This window comes from Labrus bergylta, chromosome 22 (genome assembly GCF_963930695.1).
Source record: "Labrus bergylta chromosome 22, fLabBer1.1, whole genome shotgun sequence".
Lineage (NCBI taxonomy): Eukaryota > Metazoa > Chordata > Actinopteri > Labriformes > Labridae > Labrus > Labrus bergylta.
Genome location: NC_089216.1, coordinates 15761535 through 15781597, shown reverse-complemented (window position 1 = coordinate 15781597; position 20063 = coordinate 15761535). Strand labels below are relative to the sequence as shown.

General features: G+C 41.7%; 1 protein-coding gene, 1 long non-coding RNA gene and 2 gene segments (V, D, J or C); 2 read left to right on the top strand and 2 right to left on the bottom strand.

Moving 5' to 3' along the window:
• The window catches only part of LOC136177443 (Ig kappa-b4 chain C region-like), a 133613-nt gene that overhangs the window by 84303 nt on the left and 29247 nt on the right, over positions 1-20063 (top strand).
• LOC136177446 (uncharacterized) overlaps positions 1-20063 on the bottom strand; it is a 46008-nt gene that overhangs the window by 3586 nt on the left and 22359 nt on the right. The window lies entirely within an intron of this gene.
• LOC110003817 (arrestin red cell-like) lies at positions 7851-17778 on the bottom strand. Of its 2 annotated transcripts, none has more exons than XM_065950718.1 (7): positions 17365-17778; positions 17150-17234; positions 16949-17021; positions 16128-16232; positions 15893-15976; positions 14436-15337; positions 7851-8663 (listed from the first exon to the last, which is right to left on the bottom strand). In XM_065950718.1, exons 1-6 carry the CDS (start codon positions 17434-17436, stop codon positions 15319-15321), a joined length of 438 nt encoding a protein of 145 aa, XP_065806790.1. In that variant the 5' UTR covers positions 17437-17778; the 3' UTR covers positions 7851-8663; positions 14436-15318. The 2 variants fall into 2 exon arrangements, with proteins under 2 accessions (XP_065806790.1, XP_065806789.1); XM_065950717.1 differs by having other exon boundaries at positions 7853-8663; positions 16095-16232.
• Positions 17788-18300, top strand: LOC136177491 (Ig kappa-b4 chain C region-like; the record flags this gene model as incomplete). The annotated part of the segment is given in 1 exon segment: positions 17788-18300. A coding segment is annotated over 1 exon segment (339 nt), but the record flags the coding sequence as incomplete, so codon positions are not given.

Genomic DNA, 20063 nt, shown 5'->3' with positions numbered 1-20063 from the left:
TCAGCCTCTAGGATGCACTCTGATTTGATGATAAAGGTCAAACACATCAGAAACGTTAAAGTGTCTAATATGGACTGTGTGTTCTTTTAGCATTACTCATTTCCTAGTTGGTGTCTCCTTTCTCCTCTCTTTGGCAGGCAACCACTCAGGTGTTGTCCTGAGCATCAACTCCAGAGAACTGCACAGTTACCTGACCAGCTGATGGCTGCCATGGCAACGCTAACGAGCTAGCTCAGCCTAGCCGGCTAACGAGCACAGGGACTCCACTCTGCCTTCCTCCTTTTTTCTCCTCTCTCTCTTTTTTTTTCGTCTTTTCCTCGTCTTCTTCGGACACTTCACCTCCACTCCACGGCCTCCTCAACCCTTCTTCTCCAGCTTTGGTGTCATGTTTTATTTCTCTGGTATTAGAGCTTTGTTTGGACGTCTAGCTGATGGTAATCTGACTGTAAACCTAGCAAAATGTGAGTTTGCAAAAGCAACAGTGACATATCTCGATAAAGTTGTTGGTCAGGGTCACGTGAGGCCAGTTGATGCCAAAGTTTCAGCTGTTGACAAATTTCTTGTTCCTACCACTAAAAAGGAGTTAATGAGGTTTTTGGGTATCGCTGTTTTTGTCACAACTTCTCATCTGTGGTTGCTCCTTTAACTGATTTACTCAAGGCAAAATCAAAGTTTATTTGGTCTACCTCCTGTCAGCAAGCTTTCTGCAACATTAAGGCTCTGTTGTGTTCAGCTCCTGTATTGCTAGCTCCCCGATTTGATCAGCCTTTTACACTCGTTGATGCAAGCAATATTGGTGCAGGTGCTGTTCTCCTACAGGCTGATAAGAGAGGCATTGAACGTCCAGTTCGCTCCTTTTCCAGGAAATTTACTTCGTATCAGTTCAACTATTCCGTTGTAGAAAAGGAAGTGCTGGCACTGGTTTTGGCTTTACAGCACTTCTATGTCTACCTTGACTCCGGAATGCCGATCAGAGTATGGACTGATCATAACCCATTAACATTTTTGAACTCTCTGCAAAATCCAAATCAGAGACTCATGAGATGGGCTCTGTTTTTGCAGCCTTATAACTTGGACATACAGCACATTAAAGGAAAAGATAATATAATGGCTGATGCTCTGTCACGTGCACCTTTGTAACTCTTCAACTTCCCACACATCCTCTTCACTTCTTGTTACACTCCTCTGCAGTCTCTACTTTCCTTCCTCCTTAACTGTTCCTAGGCGCCATGGCTGCTGAGGTTGGAGATGCTGAGTCTGACAGGGGAGGTGTGTCAAGAGAGAGGACAGTTTGATTGGAGTTATTGTGAGTATTAGAACATTTAAACAAAAGAATGTGCATCATAACGTGCAATTTGTCAAATGTGTTTGTAGATACAAAATATGTGTAGTTATTGATAGCTACCTATTACTGTAATTATTGTTTTTGTCCAGGGTAGAACCCTTGACTTATGGGGGGGAGTGTGACGGCCTCAAGCTTGGCCTCTTTGGTTTGTTTCCCCTTGCTGGCTGTGTTCTCCTTGCAGGTAGATGTGGGTGGAGTCAGGAAGGACTGTCATGCAGCACGCCTGAGCTGGCTGGTTGGGGAGACTACAAAGCAGACCCTGCTCAATCTCCTCGGGCTCTCTTCTCTCCTGCATACTGCGGTTAACCTTTGTTTGTTTGTGCTTGGGTTGGAGTTTGATACTCCTCATAGATCTAACACTGTTTAATTTACTGATTTAATTAAACTCCTTTGAATAATGTAGCCGACTATGTGTGGTCTCACTCTTTTGTCACTGCTATGTTGAGCCAGGTTGTGACAACAGTTAAACAGAAATGTAACTATGTTAACCATTAGCAAACACCTGGATATCAGTTAATCACTTACTCCCATTATTAATGAACTGAAGTTAACATTGACTTTACAGTTTTATCAAAAAAACAACAAAAACACAGCTTTTGAGGTCTTAAGAGGCCATGAAGAACTCTAAATTACACACCTGTCTGAATTGAAAATCTTCAATTAGTGGAAACTTTTTTTGATATCACCTTGCCCGAAGACTGTAAGTGTGTTATCACCCTAATTTACATAACTGCTAATGCTACACAACGCAAGCAAGCTATGACTCTCTCGGACCATGTGACCATTTCAAAACTAAAGCAACACAGGAGCCACAATCTACGCATCTGTCAGACCACCAACGAAAACAAGATTTATTTGTCTTACCATCTGAAGGTCGACTGTAGCTTCTCTTGCGGTCATAATATTCCAACAACAACGATCCTGCTGCATCAAAACAGTCCCTACAATCCAAATCCAGAAAAAGATTGAATCCAAACACATTAAAAAAACATAAATCAGCGTTTCAGTGCTGAAGGGTTGCCAATGTATATATGCAATCTAGACAGCGCTGTCTCTCTCTTCCTCACATAGTTAAAAATATGATTGAGGATCTGACGTTTACAAAATGAAAGATTCTTTACTTCTCGATACTACGGATAATTAAAATCACAGAGAGATTGCATGGTTTTCAAACACGTAGTCTCACAAAGTACCGGACAATGTTGACAACTTTACTAGCAGCTTCTGAAGCCACAATGAGCTCCAGGTCACTGAGAAATGGCCGCCATGTGAATATGATGAATTTCAAAGAGATGAAATTGTTACTCTTGCTCTTTTTTGTGTTTATCTCTCTTTTATTCCCACGATGACTCTCTTCACAGGCAACAATATGCTCTCTGTGGAATGTAGGATTGCATAAACCCTTGTGAATTTGCAAAATGACAAGCATGCAAACATGAGAGGGCGGTGTTGCACTTTTTTGTAAAATCCCACTCACAGGTACAAGGAAGAAAAACAAAGCTTAAAGTCCCAGAGCAGTCTTAAGACTTGTATGATTGTTTTAAGATCAGATCACAGCAGTTTGTTGGGAGGGTTCAAATCAGCACCACCTTTTTGTCCGTCCCATGGTGCCTAAAACACCATCAGTGAGTCAAAGATCCAGGAGGTAGAAGAAAGGTTGAGGGTGGAGCGAGAAGAGAGATTGCAATGTGACCAGGAGATCAGGATGCTCAAACAAAAACTGAAGCACCTGAAGAAGCTCCAGGAGACAACCTGTAGTGAACCAAATCAGCAAGAAACTCTGCAGTCTGAAAAAGACGCCCTGCTGGAAAAGATTAAGGTCATGCAGAAAGAAACCTTCAGCAAGGACATCGACCGCCAAGCAGACCATGGCCTTAAAGTACCAGCTGGAAGAAGTAACACTAAGCAGGCAACACCTCTTCTCCAAACTGGAAGAACAGGAGGAGGCCAATCTGGGGCTGCAGAAGGAGTTAAGACAGTGGTTCTCAAACTTTTTAGACTGCGTACCACCTCCGAAAATATTTGGCTCTCCAAGTACCACCATTATGGTAGATGTTAAAATACACTGTAGGCCTATTTCTACACACATTTTACGCAGGAGGTTATTTACTATTGACTGTTGGCAGCCACACTACAGGACTCTATAGTGAACACTAGTTCAGAACACAACTCTGACATTTGCCCAAATCCAAAAAAAAGTGCAGCACAATAGAAATAAAAACTTTATACCAACAACCTGTTTGAGAATATTTAATCTCCAGTGTTTCCCACACAAACACGATACCTGGGCCCAAGTATATATCCCACCTGTTCTCATTTAATTTTTCATTTATTCATAAAATTGCTGCGTGCCTGAGAGAGCAAGAGGGAGCGGGGGGAGAGAGAGAGAGCGGGGGGAGAGAGAGAGAGAGCGGGGGGGAGAGAGAGGGAGCGGGGGGAGAGAGAGAGCGTGCAGGCGCGCGCTCTGCAGGCTCCGTGCAACCAGAGCCGCTGTATTCTAAGTCTCTGCGTTCAACATAGCAAAACTGGCTTTTACAAAAAAAATCCCTCTCGACTCCTGAGGAGTGTTAACACTAGAACCGTCAAGACCGTGTGACGGACGGTTTGGGTTTTTATAATACAAATAACTTGTTTGAAATAAAAACGTACAAGCCTCTCAGCCAATGACTTTTCTTAAATATGTGTCCTGTATGTTTTCTGAAGCCTATGTGTATCTAAAATAAAACACACAAGATTTCTGAGCATTTATACCTCTAACCGCCGGCGCCTTCATATTGACGGCAGTTGAAAATGATACATTTCCCTGGATTGTTTTCGCACGTCGTTTTAATTTTTATTAGTTATTGTTTCTATTTATAGACTTCATATATATGCACAGGAATTTAACAAAGAGCGACAGATAGATAGGATATACAAATAGACAGATAGAGACCATAGACAGATAGATACATGCTCATTCTTGAGCCGGTAAAAGAACAGAGAGAGGAACACCTGCATGTCAAGGCCAGTCTGACGTCGGTGCCCACTGAGCCACAGCATCCACAAGAGCTGAGAAGGAGGCAGTGTCAGACAAACACGCACTGCAAGAAAAATATGACCACTGTCTCCTGCAAGGGGTGCAAGCGCCCTGTGAGTGGGAAGTGCACCGTAAAGGTTAAACACTTTTGAGCACGAGCGCGGGAATCTGCGAGCAAGCAAAAAAAAGCATCAAAAAACACAAGGCAATATTTATCTAAGAATACTGAGAGTAATATTGTCAAAACTTTTAGACAAAGTCAACAACATGCCTGAACCAACAGTAGCTGTTTTGACCCAGGATGACTGGGAAAGGATCCAGTCTTCATTAGAGCCCACGGGGAAACAGTGCACAATGCAAGAGGGGGTTTCCAAACTGTGCAAGTTTCCCGAAGGGAAGAATCGACCCCAAATAGCCAAAATGGAGGCGATAGTGGCAGATAACCAGCGTAAGGAACAAGAAAAACAGGACTATTTCAATAGGATTGCTGCAGAAGAGGTGGAGCAGAAGAAAAAGGACGTTCAGCAAGCCCTCGATAAAGCCAATTTTCAGAGGTTTTTGACCAGAGATTCTGTCAGAAAATTCAACAGTGACCTAATATACACTTATGTGCAGGAGGAGAACGAGGAACTGATTAAATTTAAGAGACAACGACAGAGTATCGCTGAAGAACAAAAAAGACAGTATGAAGAGGAATTGAGGCTGAAAGTGGAGGAGGAGCTGGGAAAAGAGGAGGATATATCTCTTCATGTACAGGAAGTGCTCAAACAGACTTACGATAACATTGAGAAAATGAAGCAGAAACAAATGTTCAGGCTAAAAGAAATACAGTCTGATAAAGAAGGGAGAGTGAAACTCTGTGTTTTTGATGATTTACATGTGCAGGAGCAGAAACATCAGGCCATTATAACAGCAGAGTTGAAGAAAATTTATCACAAAGAGCAACTTGAGGAAATCTCTGGTACCGGAGAAGACCTACCGAGATTTGGGAATGGAATAGCCCGCTCCATCAAACAGAAGCAAGAACAGAACAAGCTGCAATTAACATGGGAGGAAAACCTTGACCTTAAATTTGAGAGAGAACGACAGAGTATCGCTGAAGAACAAAAAAGACAGTATGAAGAGGAATTGAGGCTGAAAGTGGAGGAGGAGCTGGGAAAAGTGGAGGAGGAGCTGGGAAAAGAGGAGGAGGAGCTGGGAAAAGAGGAGGATATATCTCTTCATGTACAGGAAGTGCTCAAACAGACTTACGATAACATTGAGAAAACGAAGCAGAAACAAATGTTCAGGCTAAAAGAAATACAGTCTGATAAAGAAGGGAGAGTGAAACTCTGTGTTTTTGATGATTTACATGTGCAGGAGCAGAAACATCAGGCCATTAAAACAGCAGAGTTGAAGAAAATTTATCACAAAGAGCGACTTGAGGAAATCTCTGGTACCGGAGAAGACCTACCGAGATTTGGGAATGGAATAGCTCGCTCCATCAAACAGAAGCAAGAACAGAACAAGCTGCAATTAACATGGGAGGAAAACCTTGACCTTCAGCAAAAACCCTGCCCCCCGCCCATGAAGAGTAGAGAAAGGCCTGCAGGAAAACCTTCCACTCCTTCTGGGGTAGAGCATTCCTCATATTGTTCCGCTGATACCGGAGAACCCCTGCCGAGATTTGGGACTGAGAAAACCCGCTCCATCAAACAGAAGCAAGAACAGAACAAGCTGCAATTAACATGGGAGGAAAACCTTGACCTTCGGCAAAAACCCTGCCTCCCGCCCATTAGGGGAAGAGAAAGACCTGCAGGAAAACCTTACCCTCCTCCTGGGGTAGAGCATTCCTCATATTGTACTGGTACTCAAGAGCGACTTGAGGAAATCTCTCAGAAAAAACTGTACAGAGGAAGGGAGGAACAAAAGTCAAATTTGGAGGATTTGAAAACAGAATGTAGTCATCTCGAAATAAAAGAGAAGCAGCTGCATAGTAAAGCTGACAAACAAGAAAAGTTTGAACAGAGACAGGTGACACTAGATGTCATAAAAGATAAGTTGGCAGTTATGAAAAAACAGCAGGCCACCTCCTTGACCATTAAAGAGGAGGCGCAACTGAATGTGGCTGAACAAAGAGCAGCAGCAGCCAAAACACAAAAAGAGGAGAGAAAGAAGGCCCAAGAGCTCGCGTCTATTACTGCTCACAGGGAAACAAAGATCCGTGAGAAAGAGCAGATCAAGAGGGCTGAGAAACAGGAAGAGCTAGTCTTGCACCAGGCCCTGAAGGAAGCAGACAGGTTGTTTCTTGAGGAAGAAAAACTAAAGGCCAAAGCAATCAAGGCAAATAACATTAAGTATAGAGACCTGAATGTTAAATTAATAGCTGAAAAAAATGCCTGTCTGGAAAAACTAAAAGAGGAGGACCAGGATGCTGAAAAGAAGATCTCTGAACATTTTGCTGAGAGAGAGAAGGAGTTGGAGGATTATGTTCAGAGTGAACTTAAGAAAGCTGCAGACACTGGACGGTTTGCCATAATAAATGCCAAAAATGGTAAGAATGATCTGCAGCAGCTGTGCATCCCACCTATTTCCAAAAAGGAACCGCCTGCAGTAATGCGGTGCTCTTCTCCTGGAGTGGAGCATTCCTCATATTGTACCGCTGGTACCGGAGAAGAACTGCCGAGATTTGGGAATGAGAAAACCGAAAGAATGAGAACAGAACAAGCTGCTCTGAAGACTCTGAAAGGCCAATCCTAAACAACATTGTGTGTATGGGTTTTCTCCTGGTGCTCAGGTTTATCCCTCAATACAACATGTCTGTTGTGCAAACCAGCATTATTATGTCTTTCAAGTAAAACAGAAATCAGACAGACCAATTTGTTTCGCTTGAACGAACTATACGAACTTTATTCATAGATAACATACATCACAAACGTGCAATATATTTATCTGTATAGTAATTTTACTCATAGCTTTTCTTCTTATATCTATTTATATCTGCACCTTATTTTTTCCATGTGAATACTTGCTGCTGTTTTTATCCTGCACTAACGTGTCAAATAATAATATTTGTTAGTATCACTCTGTAACCTTGACCCACTTTAGTTATAAATGTGTCTTTTACTGTTGTCGTGAAGATAGATTTGTTCTTGCAATGCACTGCATCATTTGTACATAAACACATACAAGATCTTGAGTGTGGAAACATTTAAACTGTTTCTGTAGGCTTAAATCATCGACTGTAAATATTAATGGAAGAAGCCTGAGTGACGTCACCCATCTGTTACTGCAGGGGGCTACGGAAGCTCATCAACACCATCTTTATATAACTGAAATACATACAAAACTACAACAGGCTGTATGGGCGATATACAAATAGACTACATGAAGTATATTTAATTTCTAAGAACTCAAGGTTATTTATATATCAATACTGTTTTTTAGTTCATTAATATTTCACAACTGATGTCAAGACAATGCTTAAACTTTCTAGAATGAAATAGAAACAATGCCATAGGTGACAATATTGTTGAAAGCAGCGGGTTGACTCCAAGTGTCATCATATAAATCATAAGTGAGACAAAATATTAGGAATAACTATAAAATGTTTAATTATATATATATATTACAGAATACAATTATATTGTGTCTTGTTGTTAAGTCTTAATCAATTGTTTGTGGCCACCTCCTCCCACATACACATCCATAGGGCCCCATTGTACCAGGTCACCCTGAAATCCTGGCTGCATTAGTTTCCTGTTAGGGGCTGGTGACAGCATAGGGTCAAGTGAAAAGTCAAATAACTTGCTTTTATGTTGAGATAACAGTCTAAAGAAGATAAAAATGACATATTTTAATGTTTGGTGTCCTTACTTAAAAAATGACAGACTTTGATATACATACCTTTTGAATTTTTGTTTCAATTTTCAATTTCCGCCTAAACTACGTGTGTTTAAGTGTGAAAAATTCAAAAATTGAAAATGGTATCGATAAAAACTTTGCATAATTGTAACTAATAACTATCTGTAAACATCCTGTCCAAATTTGGTGAAATTCTGATTCTGATTCCCAGAGATACATGTGATAAGGCTAGAGCTGTCCCTTTTGGAGAAGCCCTAATTTGACCTATTTTTGTTTTTGGTAAGATGCATAAAACATCCAAAAAAAGTTATTTTGCAGTAAAAGATTTTTATACAAGTATCCGTTTCATAAACTAGACATGTTCAAGTTATGAAAAAATATGGTTGTGCTTTGTTTTACCTCGGGTAGGGGTATCTGAACTTTTAGGGGCCCAAGTTCCTCTACTATACGGTGATGAGCCTATTGGAATGACAGAGAAGGACAATTGTTATACCGTATTGGTCCGAATATAAGACGACCCCCGTTTTTCAACACTCACATTTAGAAATAAAGATTTGCAGACCAGATCTTGTTTTTATAAAGAACTTTTTTTTGAAGAACTTCATTTTATTTGAAAATAACAATATTAAAAACACATTGAATTAAACACCTGTTGTATTAATAATCATAATAATAATTAACATACCGTATTTATCGGTATAGGCCTACGGCACTTTTCAAAACAAAGTGTTTCACAAGGGCGAACTATGTACAGTATGATTCAAAATTAAAATCAATTAAACAATCAAGCAATATTATCAACATGTTTTTAACATTTTGAAATAACAGAGGAAACACAGGCAACATTTTTAACTAAACTACCACTAAACTAAAACTCGCCAAACCTCTCCTCCGATGTCTCCTCTCTATTTCTCACACACACACACACACACACACACACACACACACACACTCTGCCCCGCTGTGTTCACTCTCGCTCTCATCACTCCCCAATATTAAAAATACATTGAATTAAACACCTGTTGTTGTAATAATGATAACAATAATAAACATAGGCCTATTTATCGTTATATGCTACAGCACTTTTAAAAACAAAGTTTTTCACAAGGTCAAAACATGTACAGTATGATTCAAAATTAAAATCAAGCAATATTATCAACATTTTTAAATAACAGAGAAAATACAGGCCACATCTTTAACTAAACTAAACTAAAGCTCGCCAAACTTCTCCGATGTCTCCTATTCCTCACACACGTCCTCCGCCCCGCTGTGTTCGCTCTCACGGGCCATTTCCGAATTGTCACAGTTCAGTATGCAGTACGTACTATTCAGTATGGAGTTTCAGTATACTGAACCTTCGTGGTCATTCAGTATGCATATTTTGGGTCCACCTCAGTATACTGAACATTTCAGTATGGATACTAACTTCCGGGTTTCATGAAGTATGGATTGGATGCGTGCTTTCAGGAAATGAATTGTATTTTACCACCCACAATGCTGTGCGAAATTAAACGTAAATCGGCATGTCACGTGCGCTTCCAAATCAAAAGAAACAATTTTTAATCTAGAGTTAAAGTCCCGACTAAAATCACTACTTTAAATTAACAACAGAAACTATAACAAATGTTTGCATTATTATAAAACCTTTCCCCCTCTATTTGAATAATGATTTCACTATTTAAGTGCGTCTTTATTTGTTTATTTTACTTTATTTTACTTATTGACCTTTAAAGGGACAGGCGAACAATTAAAGCTGCGCTCTGAATACTAGACCCCGAATATAAGACGACCCAACTTTTTCGGACCTATTTCGATGGGGAAAAAGGCCGTCTTATATTCAGACTAATACGGTATTTACAATAACTAGATAGCTATCTATAAGCTTAGATAGAGAAGGATAAATAGTTAATGGCTATCTCTATCTATCTAGTTATTTGTCTAACATTACGGTTTTAAAAGTGAAATTGTCAGAGGTAAATTATATTATTATGATTTTTTCTTGACTCTGTAACTTTTGCTAAATGTTGGTAAGTGCTACGCTTCTGATGGTTCTATATGTTACTTTTTACATGTATAAATCATTTTTTAACCACTAATTAAATGGGCAAAAAAAGCAAGGGGCAACCTCTGGTCTCGAAAACTGAAGCCAATGCGGAAGTAAAAAAAACTGCAGTTCCTCGAAGTTCCGCTTGAGGCTGGCTGCAGAAGCACCGGACGTGCGATAAGTTTTATATAACTCATCGGATTTCACTCTATTAAGGAAAACGACTATGTACATATAAGGGTTGTGGCAGATTTGATTGACAGCTCTGCGCGCTGCATCTGTCTGTCAGGTCAGGAGGCTAGGTAGCAGCTTGATCCGTCTGATTTCTCCTCTTTTTTACTTCATTTGGAGAGTTTGCTTAACACATATCTGACAACATACATGGCTTGCTGTGCGGTTAACAGACCATCCAAGAAGTTGATGCTTCAATTTTTTTCGGAAAGTAAAATAGTAGTGTTATATTTACTGCATGCTCATGTGACGGTATTTATATTTACAGACCTAGCTTGTTTGGCGTTAGCTTGTAAACCAGTCGGCTAACTGTACTCAGTGTAGCCCATTATTTACGGTCAATGGTTTAGCCGATCAAGACTCCCATTCATGCTAAAGATGCTAATGTTAACATATCTAGCCAGCACTATTAAACTGGGGAAAAATGTATTCTGAATTGTTAGAAATGTTTGTTAAGATGTTGAAAAGAATTAGTTTGTGTGATGTTAGAAGCTAAAGGTTCACCTCGGTGGTTAACCGCAGACTGTAAATATGGTTAGCTGACGTTATGATGAATGTTATACTCCACGTAAATGTCGACATTAAAAAACAAACTTTGTGTAGTAATTATCCGTCAGTATTTAACACAAACATAACCCTCCCGCTGGCTGTAAACATGGTGCCATTCCCTCGTATGCATTTTTTCATTCCAGGCTTCGCTCCCCTCACAAGCCGAGTCAGCCCGCAGTACAGCGCCCTCACTGGACCAGAGCTCACCCGGCAGATGTTTGACGGAGAGAACATGATGGCTGCCTGCGACCCACGTCACGGCCGCTACCTGACAGTGGCTGCTATCTTCCGTGGCCGCATGTCCATCAAGGAGGTGGACGAACAGATGCTGAAAATGCAGAACAAAAACAGCAGCCACTTCGTTGATTTCATGTTGCTGAGAGCAAGATGAACGACCTGGTGTCCGAGTACCAGCAGTACCAGGACGCCACCGTCGAGGAGGAGCTTGCCTAAAGCTTTGCTGGAAAATCTGCCATTAAATGTAATGTTAAGTGTTTTTCAGTGTTCTGTTTGTTAATTCTTGTTTTTAATTAAAGTTTTTCATGCATTTTTGAAGTCTTAATGTGTTTAATAGTATTCACAGGTTACTTTCAAATTAATGAGATATAACTATGACGTCAAAGTATTTATTAGAGTAGATGCACTACACTGTAGATAAGGTGTAGTTGCATGGCTGGTGTTTTGCCAGAAATACAGAAGTAAACAAACATTTAAAATCTGTTATAATGTGACTTAAATGAAAAATAGTAAGATCATGATGGAGATTCTGGATATAAATGGTTCATTCAATGTTTTGGCTGCTATGTTTTGCTATGCTATGCTTGGCTGTAGTGTTTTCAGTCAGAGCCTCGTGTAAAGGCCAGGATGGACAGCTCAGTCTGCCTCGTTTACTGGCTTCATTTGAAAGAAACCGTCTTCTTTGTCCCCTAAATGTACTGCAACAGTCTGGACTGAGTCTTGCAAACTTTTCACCCAAACCATGCTATGTATGTGATGTATATATATTATAGCACTTAATTAAAACCCAAGTTATAAGTAGGATACATAAAAACTATAAAATCGTCATGAATCAAAAAAAGTTATCACAGTCAAGTCAAAGTGAAAAATTAATGAATGCAGTTTAAGATACAAAGATATATTTTCACTATAGATGTACATTTTTTATTTCATAAATGGTTCTGTTCTTTTTAGCTGTTAAATATTTTTTAATATCTAGTAGACCAACAGTGTATTTTTGTTTTAAATATTTAAAATTCACTCAACATTTTATAACTAGATACAGTCAAAATTGTTTATTAAGATTAGCTGATCAATGAGTTTCATTTTCTTTTAACACGCTTGTGAAATGAATTAAATCTGTTGTCGGTGTCGCATATCTTTTCCGCCATCATGAGGGACGTAGGCCAAGGTCATGGCCAACGTCGACAGATTAACGGTAGTCATACGTTTGACACGAATGTGATTGACAGACACACTGGACCGATAGTGGAGAAGACAGGGACGATTTCATTGGTCTAAATCTGTTCGTGTACATCAAGCGTAAAGAAATGAGCCAACCAACGTTCGAGCTGAGGGGTAGAGGGCGGGGCTCAGCTGTAGTATAAAACAGATGGTTGTGCCGTTGGTACATGCTAACAGACACTTTAAGTCATTCATCGAAGCGGTCAGAGTCCACTAAAGAAAAACAAAATGAGGGAAATTGTGCTTCTCCAGGTCGGTCAATGCGGAAACTAGATTGGTACCAAGTTTAGGACAGCTTTTTATGTGTTTTGTGCGGTTGAAATCGATGTATTTTAGAAAAGATACGCCGCGTCCTCTGTGCTTTTGTGAACGTGTAATTCAAACCTTAAATCTCAAGAGCTGCCCTTATGGGTTGTGATGCGTCGAATTGTAACGAATATAAATCGATTTTACCTAATTTACAAATCCGATAAATTGTGTTAATGATTTGTACGCCGGTTTGTTTGAAGAACTCAACCGTTAGATATCAGTTAACCACCGCGGATAGGATTGACCGTTGAGTGGTTAAAATCATTATTTAAATCTTATTCGGTGGAAGTAATCGCGCCCGCAATGCGAAATATAGGAAGTGAGTGTTTTCACTCGTCTTGGCCTGAGCGGCTTTACCACCTGCCTCATGTTCCCCGGACAGCTCAATGCTGACCTGAGGAAGCTGGCTGTAAACATGGTGCCATTCCCTCGTCTGCATTTTTTCATTCCAGGCTTCGCTCCCCTCACAAGCCGAGGCGGCCAGCAGTACAGGGCCCTCACTGTACCAGAGCTCACCCAGCAGATGTTCGACGCAAAGAACATGATGGCTGCCTGCGACCCACGTCACGGCCGCTACCTGACAGCAGCTGCTATCTTCCGTGGCCGCATGTCCATGAAAAAGGTGGACGAACACATGCTTAGCTTAAGAAACAAAAACAGCAGCCACTTTGTTGAATGGATCCCTGATAATGTGATGACCTCTGTCTGTGACATCCCTCCTCGTGGCCTCAAGATGGCTGCGACATTGATCGGCAACAACACAGCCATCCAGGAGCCGTTCAAGCGCATCTCTGAGCAGTTCACAGCCATGTGAACACTTCTGCTTCCTGCACTGTTTGATATTGTTTGTTCTATTACACTAGTTATTTGTATTTATTTACAAGAAATATTAGAGTTATAACCATTTTATTCATGTTTATTTATAAGTATTTTTTATTTTAAAATAAATGAATGATGTTAAATATGAAACTGTATGCCAGTTTTCTTTAAGTGGATGAATATAATATATTAGTGGTCAAACTGTCTGCAATTTAAGGGGCAACTGCTAAAATCTTGCCTAGGGCACCAAAATGGTTAGGGCCGGCTCTGGGTCCTTCCTCCAGGCTTTCCACTTGTAATCAGAATTCTCTGTTGAGCTGGACATTAGCAGGTTATAAAGTTCTGATATTGCACCTTTGCTTAAACTGTCTTTAGACATTATTTTCTCCAAGTTTGATTTCAAGGGTTTGGTAAGCACATTATATTGTTTTGTTCTAATAAAGCTTCTAAATTGAAGATACTTAAAGGCTTTATATGTGATTTTTCACACTTACATGTAGAAATCAAGTATATCCTCTGAAAATAACTCTGTGAGTCATGACTGTCTACAATGACTGTAACACCCGAGTCCCACTGTCTGTGATGCTTTCAGAGTTTTCTGAGCCACCTCTTCAGTTTCAAGGTCCTTATCGTGAGAAGTTTATGGTCAAGTGACTTCAACATGTTGACAAGAAAAGCTAAAAGGATTAAATCCTCCACTAGAGGATTAATGGACCACCCTCAGCACCCCCTGAGACCCAGATGTAATTAAATCACTCTGTTATAGTAAACATCTGCTGTGTGTGTGTGTGTGTGTGTGTGGGGGGGGGGGGACCTACTGGTACAGGTGTGCCTCTCTCTGAGGGGGGAAACATGTCAGCAGAAAGGGTTGCTGACTTTCTGCTGGATGAGATACATGGCGAGGGCAAACTGCTCTCTGGTCAGCTTGCCTATCTGCCTCGTGTCTGACAGCGCCCTGCAGAGAAACATTCAGTTAATCACACCGAGCAGACTGACCGAGACCATGAGCACATATTATACAGAATCCACTTCTCCATGTTCCTCTAACTCTAAGATGTGTCTCTAGTCTGTCTACAAACCCCCCAATGATGAGAAAAGTCCATCCTCTCAGTCTTTCGCCTGCTCCACTTTTCAGAAAATGTGTGCTCAAACAGGTCGTTTGGAGATTTTCCCTTCATGTACAGGACACACCTGCTCCACCACCATCACACTCAACACAAGCGTACCACAGGGCTGTGTGCTGAGCCCATTCCTCTACTCCCTCTTCACCCACGACTGCAGACCTGTACATGAATCCAACACCATCATCAAGTTTGCGGACGATACGGCGGTGATTGGCCTCATCAGCAACAACGATGACACAGCCTACAGGGAGGAGGTACAGCATCTGGTGTGCTGACAACAACCTGCTCCTCAACACCAGCAAGACGAAGGAGCTCATCGTGGACTTCAGGAGAGAAAGAGGAAGCACACACAACCCCATTCACATCAACGGGATGGCTATTGAACGTGTCTCCAGCTTCAAGTTCCTGGGGACTCACATCACAGAGGACCTCTCCTGGTCCACTAACACCTCCAGTCTGGTTAAGAAGGCTCATCAACGCATCTTTTTCCTGAGGACACTGAAGAGACACCACCTGTCTTCAGCTGTACTGATGAACTTCTACCATTGTGTGATCGAGAGCATCCTGACCAGCAGTGTCACAGTCTGGTACGGAAACTGCTGAGAAAAGCATCGCCTGTTTACATCAATTCTTTCTTCGTATTTATTGCCATACATTTATATTTTCACAATGACTTAAACCCAAACCTGAAATTTGCATCAAACTCAGCCGTGCATCGTGTCTAAATTACACATATTGATAAAGTCAGGTTCTGAAACATTGCCTATGTATTTGTGCAGTGAAGATGATGGCACCTCATCTGCTCTCTGTCTGTAAGAGACATAAACACCAGATGAACTTTAAAACTTGAGGATTTTCAGACCTGTGAAAATGAAGAGACCACAGATGCTCTCTCTTGTGATTGCTTTTGGTTAAAAAATGACAATCTTTAGATTTAATTAAATTTCGCTATTGACTATTTAAAAAAAAACAAACAGATGGGGCACCAGTGGGCTAGCGGTTAGTTCATGTGCCCATGTACAGAGACTGTGGTCAAAATGAGCAAAGTTTGCAATGACAGTAGGAAACCTCCCAAAGGTGGCCCCACCAGACAGCACTCACAGTTGTTAGACTACTGTTCATGTTGAGAAAGCTGCAGTTTGTGAACCTACCCTCCCAGAGACACCACCAGTTTGACTTTGACTCTGTAAGACACCAGGATGCCCATCGCCTCTTTGTTGGCTCCTTCTTTGACTCTGCAGCACAAACACAGGACACAGGTAAGACAGAAACACTGACTCACAGGTAGAGATATGGTGTGTGTGTGTGTGTGTGTGTGTGTGTGTGTGTGTGTGTGTGTGTGTGTGTGTGTACATGGTGCTGGAGGCCAGGTTGGTGTCTTCGTACTTTAACTTTCCGTCCAAAGCGAGGCCTCTCTTCTCCCTGTTGGTGCCTAGACTCGGGGTCAGAGTGTACACCTGACAGGAGGTGGAGCTGGGACACACCTGGTGTCTGGGGGGGAGAATGAGCGATCAGTTCTTTCAGTCGCTACATACTCACTGTTTGCATGACTATGAACACGAGGTTCCCTTCTTAGAAAACATGTGAGGTGTGAAAGCTGCTGCTGAGAGGGGGCGTGTCCAGACTTTGTTGAACTGGTTTATTAACTAATTTATTAACCCTTTCTATCTCCACTTATCATATGGAATCATGTTAATCTTCTGAGCTTTTATTAGATTTGAACTGGAGTCACAGCCAATCATTGTTTAGGACTTTGGGGCCCGCCACCCCTCTGGCCACGCCCCTACTCCTGAGGGGCGGTACGTCATGTTTGAAATGTTTGTAAGTTCAACAGATTGATAGAAGTGACTGAAGTGCTGATATAACCTTAATAAAAGATTCACATAGATGTAAAGATAATATCTCTTTAGAAACGGATTCAATCAGACGGAGTTCTTCAAACCGGGTTCAAACCATCGACCCTCTATAAGAAGTTAGTGACGCCTCAAAGCTGCATTCTTTCTACCGTCCAGCTGATGTTACCATATATGGACAAGAGGGAGGAGCTGGAGAGGCCCCTCCCCCCTCTACACACACACACACACACACACACACACACACACACACACACACACACACACACACACACACACACACACACACATCATCATTCTCATAATGAACACACAAACCTTCAGAGAAACTAAGTGTAATGTTTTGATACTCACTCTGCTTCAACCTGAGCCACCGCACATTTATACTGAGCCGTGGAGAACAGACAGATATCTGCAAACTGACGCACTGACACACACACACACACACACACACACACACACACACACACACACACACACGCACACACACACAGGTGTAGTGTCAGTACTTTGATGATAGATGAGAGATTGAATAATGATCAGCTGCTGTATCACCTGAGATCTTCACCCTCTTCACCGTCTTAGACGAGCTGTTGGTCACCTGCACATTCACGCTGATCGGCTCTCCATGATAATACAGCTGCACACACACACACACTCAGCTGTCATCTAACAGAACAGTAAAGAGTGTGTGTTACAGTGTGTGTGTGTGTGTGTGTGTGTGTGTGTGTGTGTGTGTGTGTGTGTGTGTGTGTGTGTGTGTGTGTTACCTCTTTATCCAGAGAGGCCTCCAGGTGCAGAGATCTGTCCGACATCAGGAAGCTGCGGCTCGTCTCCACCATCGGCTGAGGACCTGGTGTCTCCGGAGCGAACTGGACCTTCCTGATCAACCAGTGCTACTGCAATTCAAACACTGACAAAACTACAAAGTAGATTTATTCTGTATTCTACGTTAAACTTTAACTTTAATGAACTCTTATCGTGTTTTTATCGGTCCTGCTTTACCTTGAAGGTTCACTCAGGACAGTTTGATTTCTGTCACACTGAAACATAAACAGGTTGATATTTAACAAAGAGAGGTTTTTCATCTGACAGAGACTCCTTAAAAAAGAAAATCAACTCTCAGACATTAAAAGTGTTCTATAGGGTGTGGTGTTTGATTGACAGTTGTGTGCTCCTGTCCTCTAAGCTGATTGGTGTCTCCTATAGGTGATGTGCGTCCCACCCTGACGGTGCTGCCCCCCTCCAATAAGGAGCTGGAGCAGGGGAAGGCCACGCTCATGTGCCTGGCCAACAAGGGCTTCCCCTCAGGCTGGAGTCTGGCCTGGAAGGTGGACGGCAGCAGCAGCAGCAGCTGGGAGGAGAGCAGGGGCCCTGCAGTGCTGGAGAAGGACGCTCTCTACAGCTGGAGCAGCACCCTGAGGCTCTCTGCAGAGCAGTGGAGGAAGGTGGGCTCAGTGACCTGTGAGGCCACCCAGGGCGCCCAGGCGCCCGTCTCAGAGAGTCTGAGTAGAGACCAGTGTTCCCAGTAATGCCTCACTGGGACTCTGCTGCTGGTTTTACTGTGATACTGCTCTCACTCTGCACCTCTCTCTCTCTCTCTTTATTTCATGTTTCTAAAGAATAAATATTAGCTTTTTGCTTCATATGTGTGTGTATTGTTTCCTGATAATAAAAATCTGTTCATTAAATCAATGAGAAATACACTTTTTGTCTTTTATTTTTATTTTTTCAAAGTTGTTAAAATGACTTTTCTTTTCTTTTATCACAAACTGTCTTAAGATACCTCATAATAATAGAGCCAGTGACTACATTAAGAAATGCAGTTTCTCCATGATAACTTCACAAAGGACGAGTGAAAACACATCATGATGAGACATAAACACTGTTTTTAAACTCAGACTGAGCTCCTCAATATGTTTGATGAGCGTCATCAGTGATCACAGAACTTCAAATGATACCGTATTTTCCGCACTATAATTTTCTCAAAAAACGACAGTGCGCCTTATAATCCGGAGCGCCTTATATATGGATCAATTGGTTAATTGGTTGATCCATACTGGTTGTACACGGCGCTCAGCGACACTGACTCGGATAATGACGAGAGGGAGCCGGGCATGTTGGATGCCGTACTCGCCAACTGTTCAATTCGGACACTGAAGAAGAAGAATTCGAGGGATTCGTGGACAGGGAATGAACTGAAAAAGTGAGCTTTACGTGTTATACGTAACTGAACAATGTTGAGTTATGCACTAACGCAGGGGTGCCCAACCTTTTTCGAACCAAGATCTACTTTTAAAGTTACCAGTCTGCCGAGATCTACCAGTCCACATAGTGAGCCATAGCCTTTACCAACAGCCTACAAACGCATTTAATACTCACACAACAAACAGAAAATAATTTCAGATATAATAAATGAGAGTTCTGTAAAAAATAATGCAGACTACAGACTACAGCAGGCTGCTGTGAGATGATTGTGCTTTTGTTAAATTAGCTGCAGACACGGTGAGAGTGAACGGAGTAAAGTCCAACCGACTGTTTGACCGGATCACGTGTGTTCACGCCTCGGTCCGTACGGATCACGGATCAACTGTGTGCTGTAGCACTAAAAGTAAAAAGTAAAAAGGTTCGCGTGGTGGCTGGCGCTCCAGTGCAAGTGTGTGTGTGTGTGTGTGTGTGTGTGTGTGTGTGTGTGTGTGTGTGTGTGTGTGTGTGTGTGTGTGTGTGTGTGTGTGTGTGTGTGTGTGTGTGTGTGCGTGTGCGCTTGCGCTGTTTGTTGGTGTATCTCGTCCCCCTCGATGCTCACAGTCATGACAGCAGAGAGGAGCAGAGAAAAGTAGCTGCAGCTTCATAAAATGCGCTTAACACTCGTAGCATAGTTTCTATATATGACTTTTTGGTAAAACATTTACCCCCCCGGTTTTACCTGCACGTCATTGCGCATGCCTGCACTCTCTCTCTTGCGCGCTCTCTCTCTCTCTATCTCCGCCGCTCGCTCTCTCATGCACGCAGCAATTTCATGAATAAATGAAAAATTAAATACAGACAGGTCGGAAGTATACTTGGGCTCCCAACACAGGTATCGTGTGTGGGAAACACTGCAATGAGATGAAATTGAAATCACTTTTCTATTTTACAATTGTATTTTATATTGACAAAACATCTCGATCGACTGAGAATCAGTCAGCGATCTACCTGTCGATCGCGATCGACTGTTTGGGCACCCCTGCACTAACGTTTGAATTAGCGGTATCAGACTGTTTCTTTTACGTGTTTACAACTGAACAAGGCTGGGAGATATTGTGAATATGCACATTAATGTTTGAACAACGTTGAGTTATTGTGAATGCATTACCTATAAAACTACGTTTTGAGAGTTAAGAGAAACGTCAAAGAAATAATTTATTATTTGGGGAAATCGTCTTATGTACTTTTGTTTTTGTAGTTTTATACGTTACGTTTTATACGT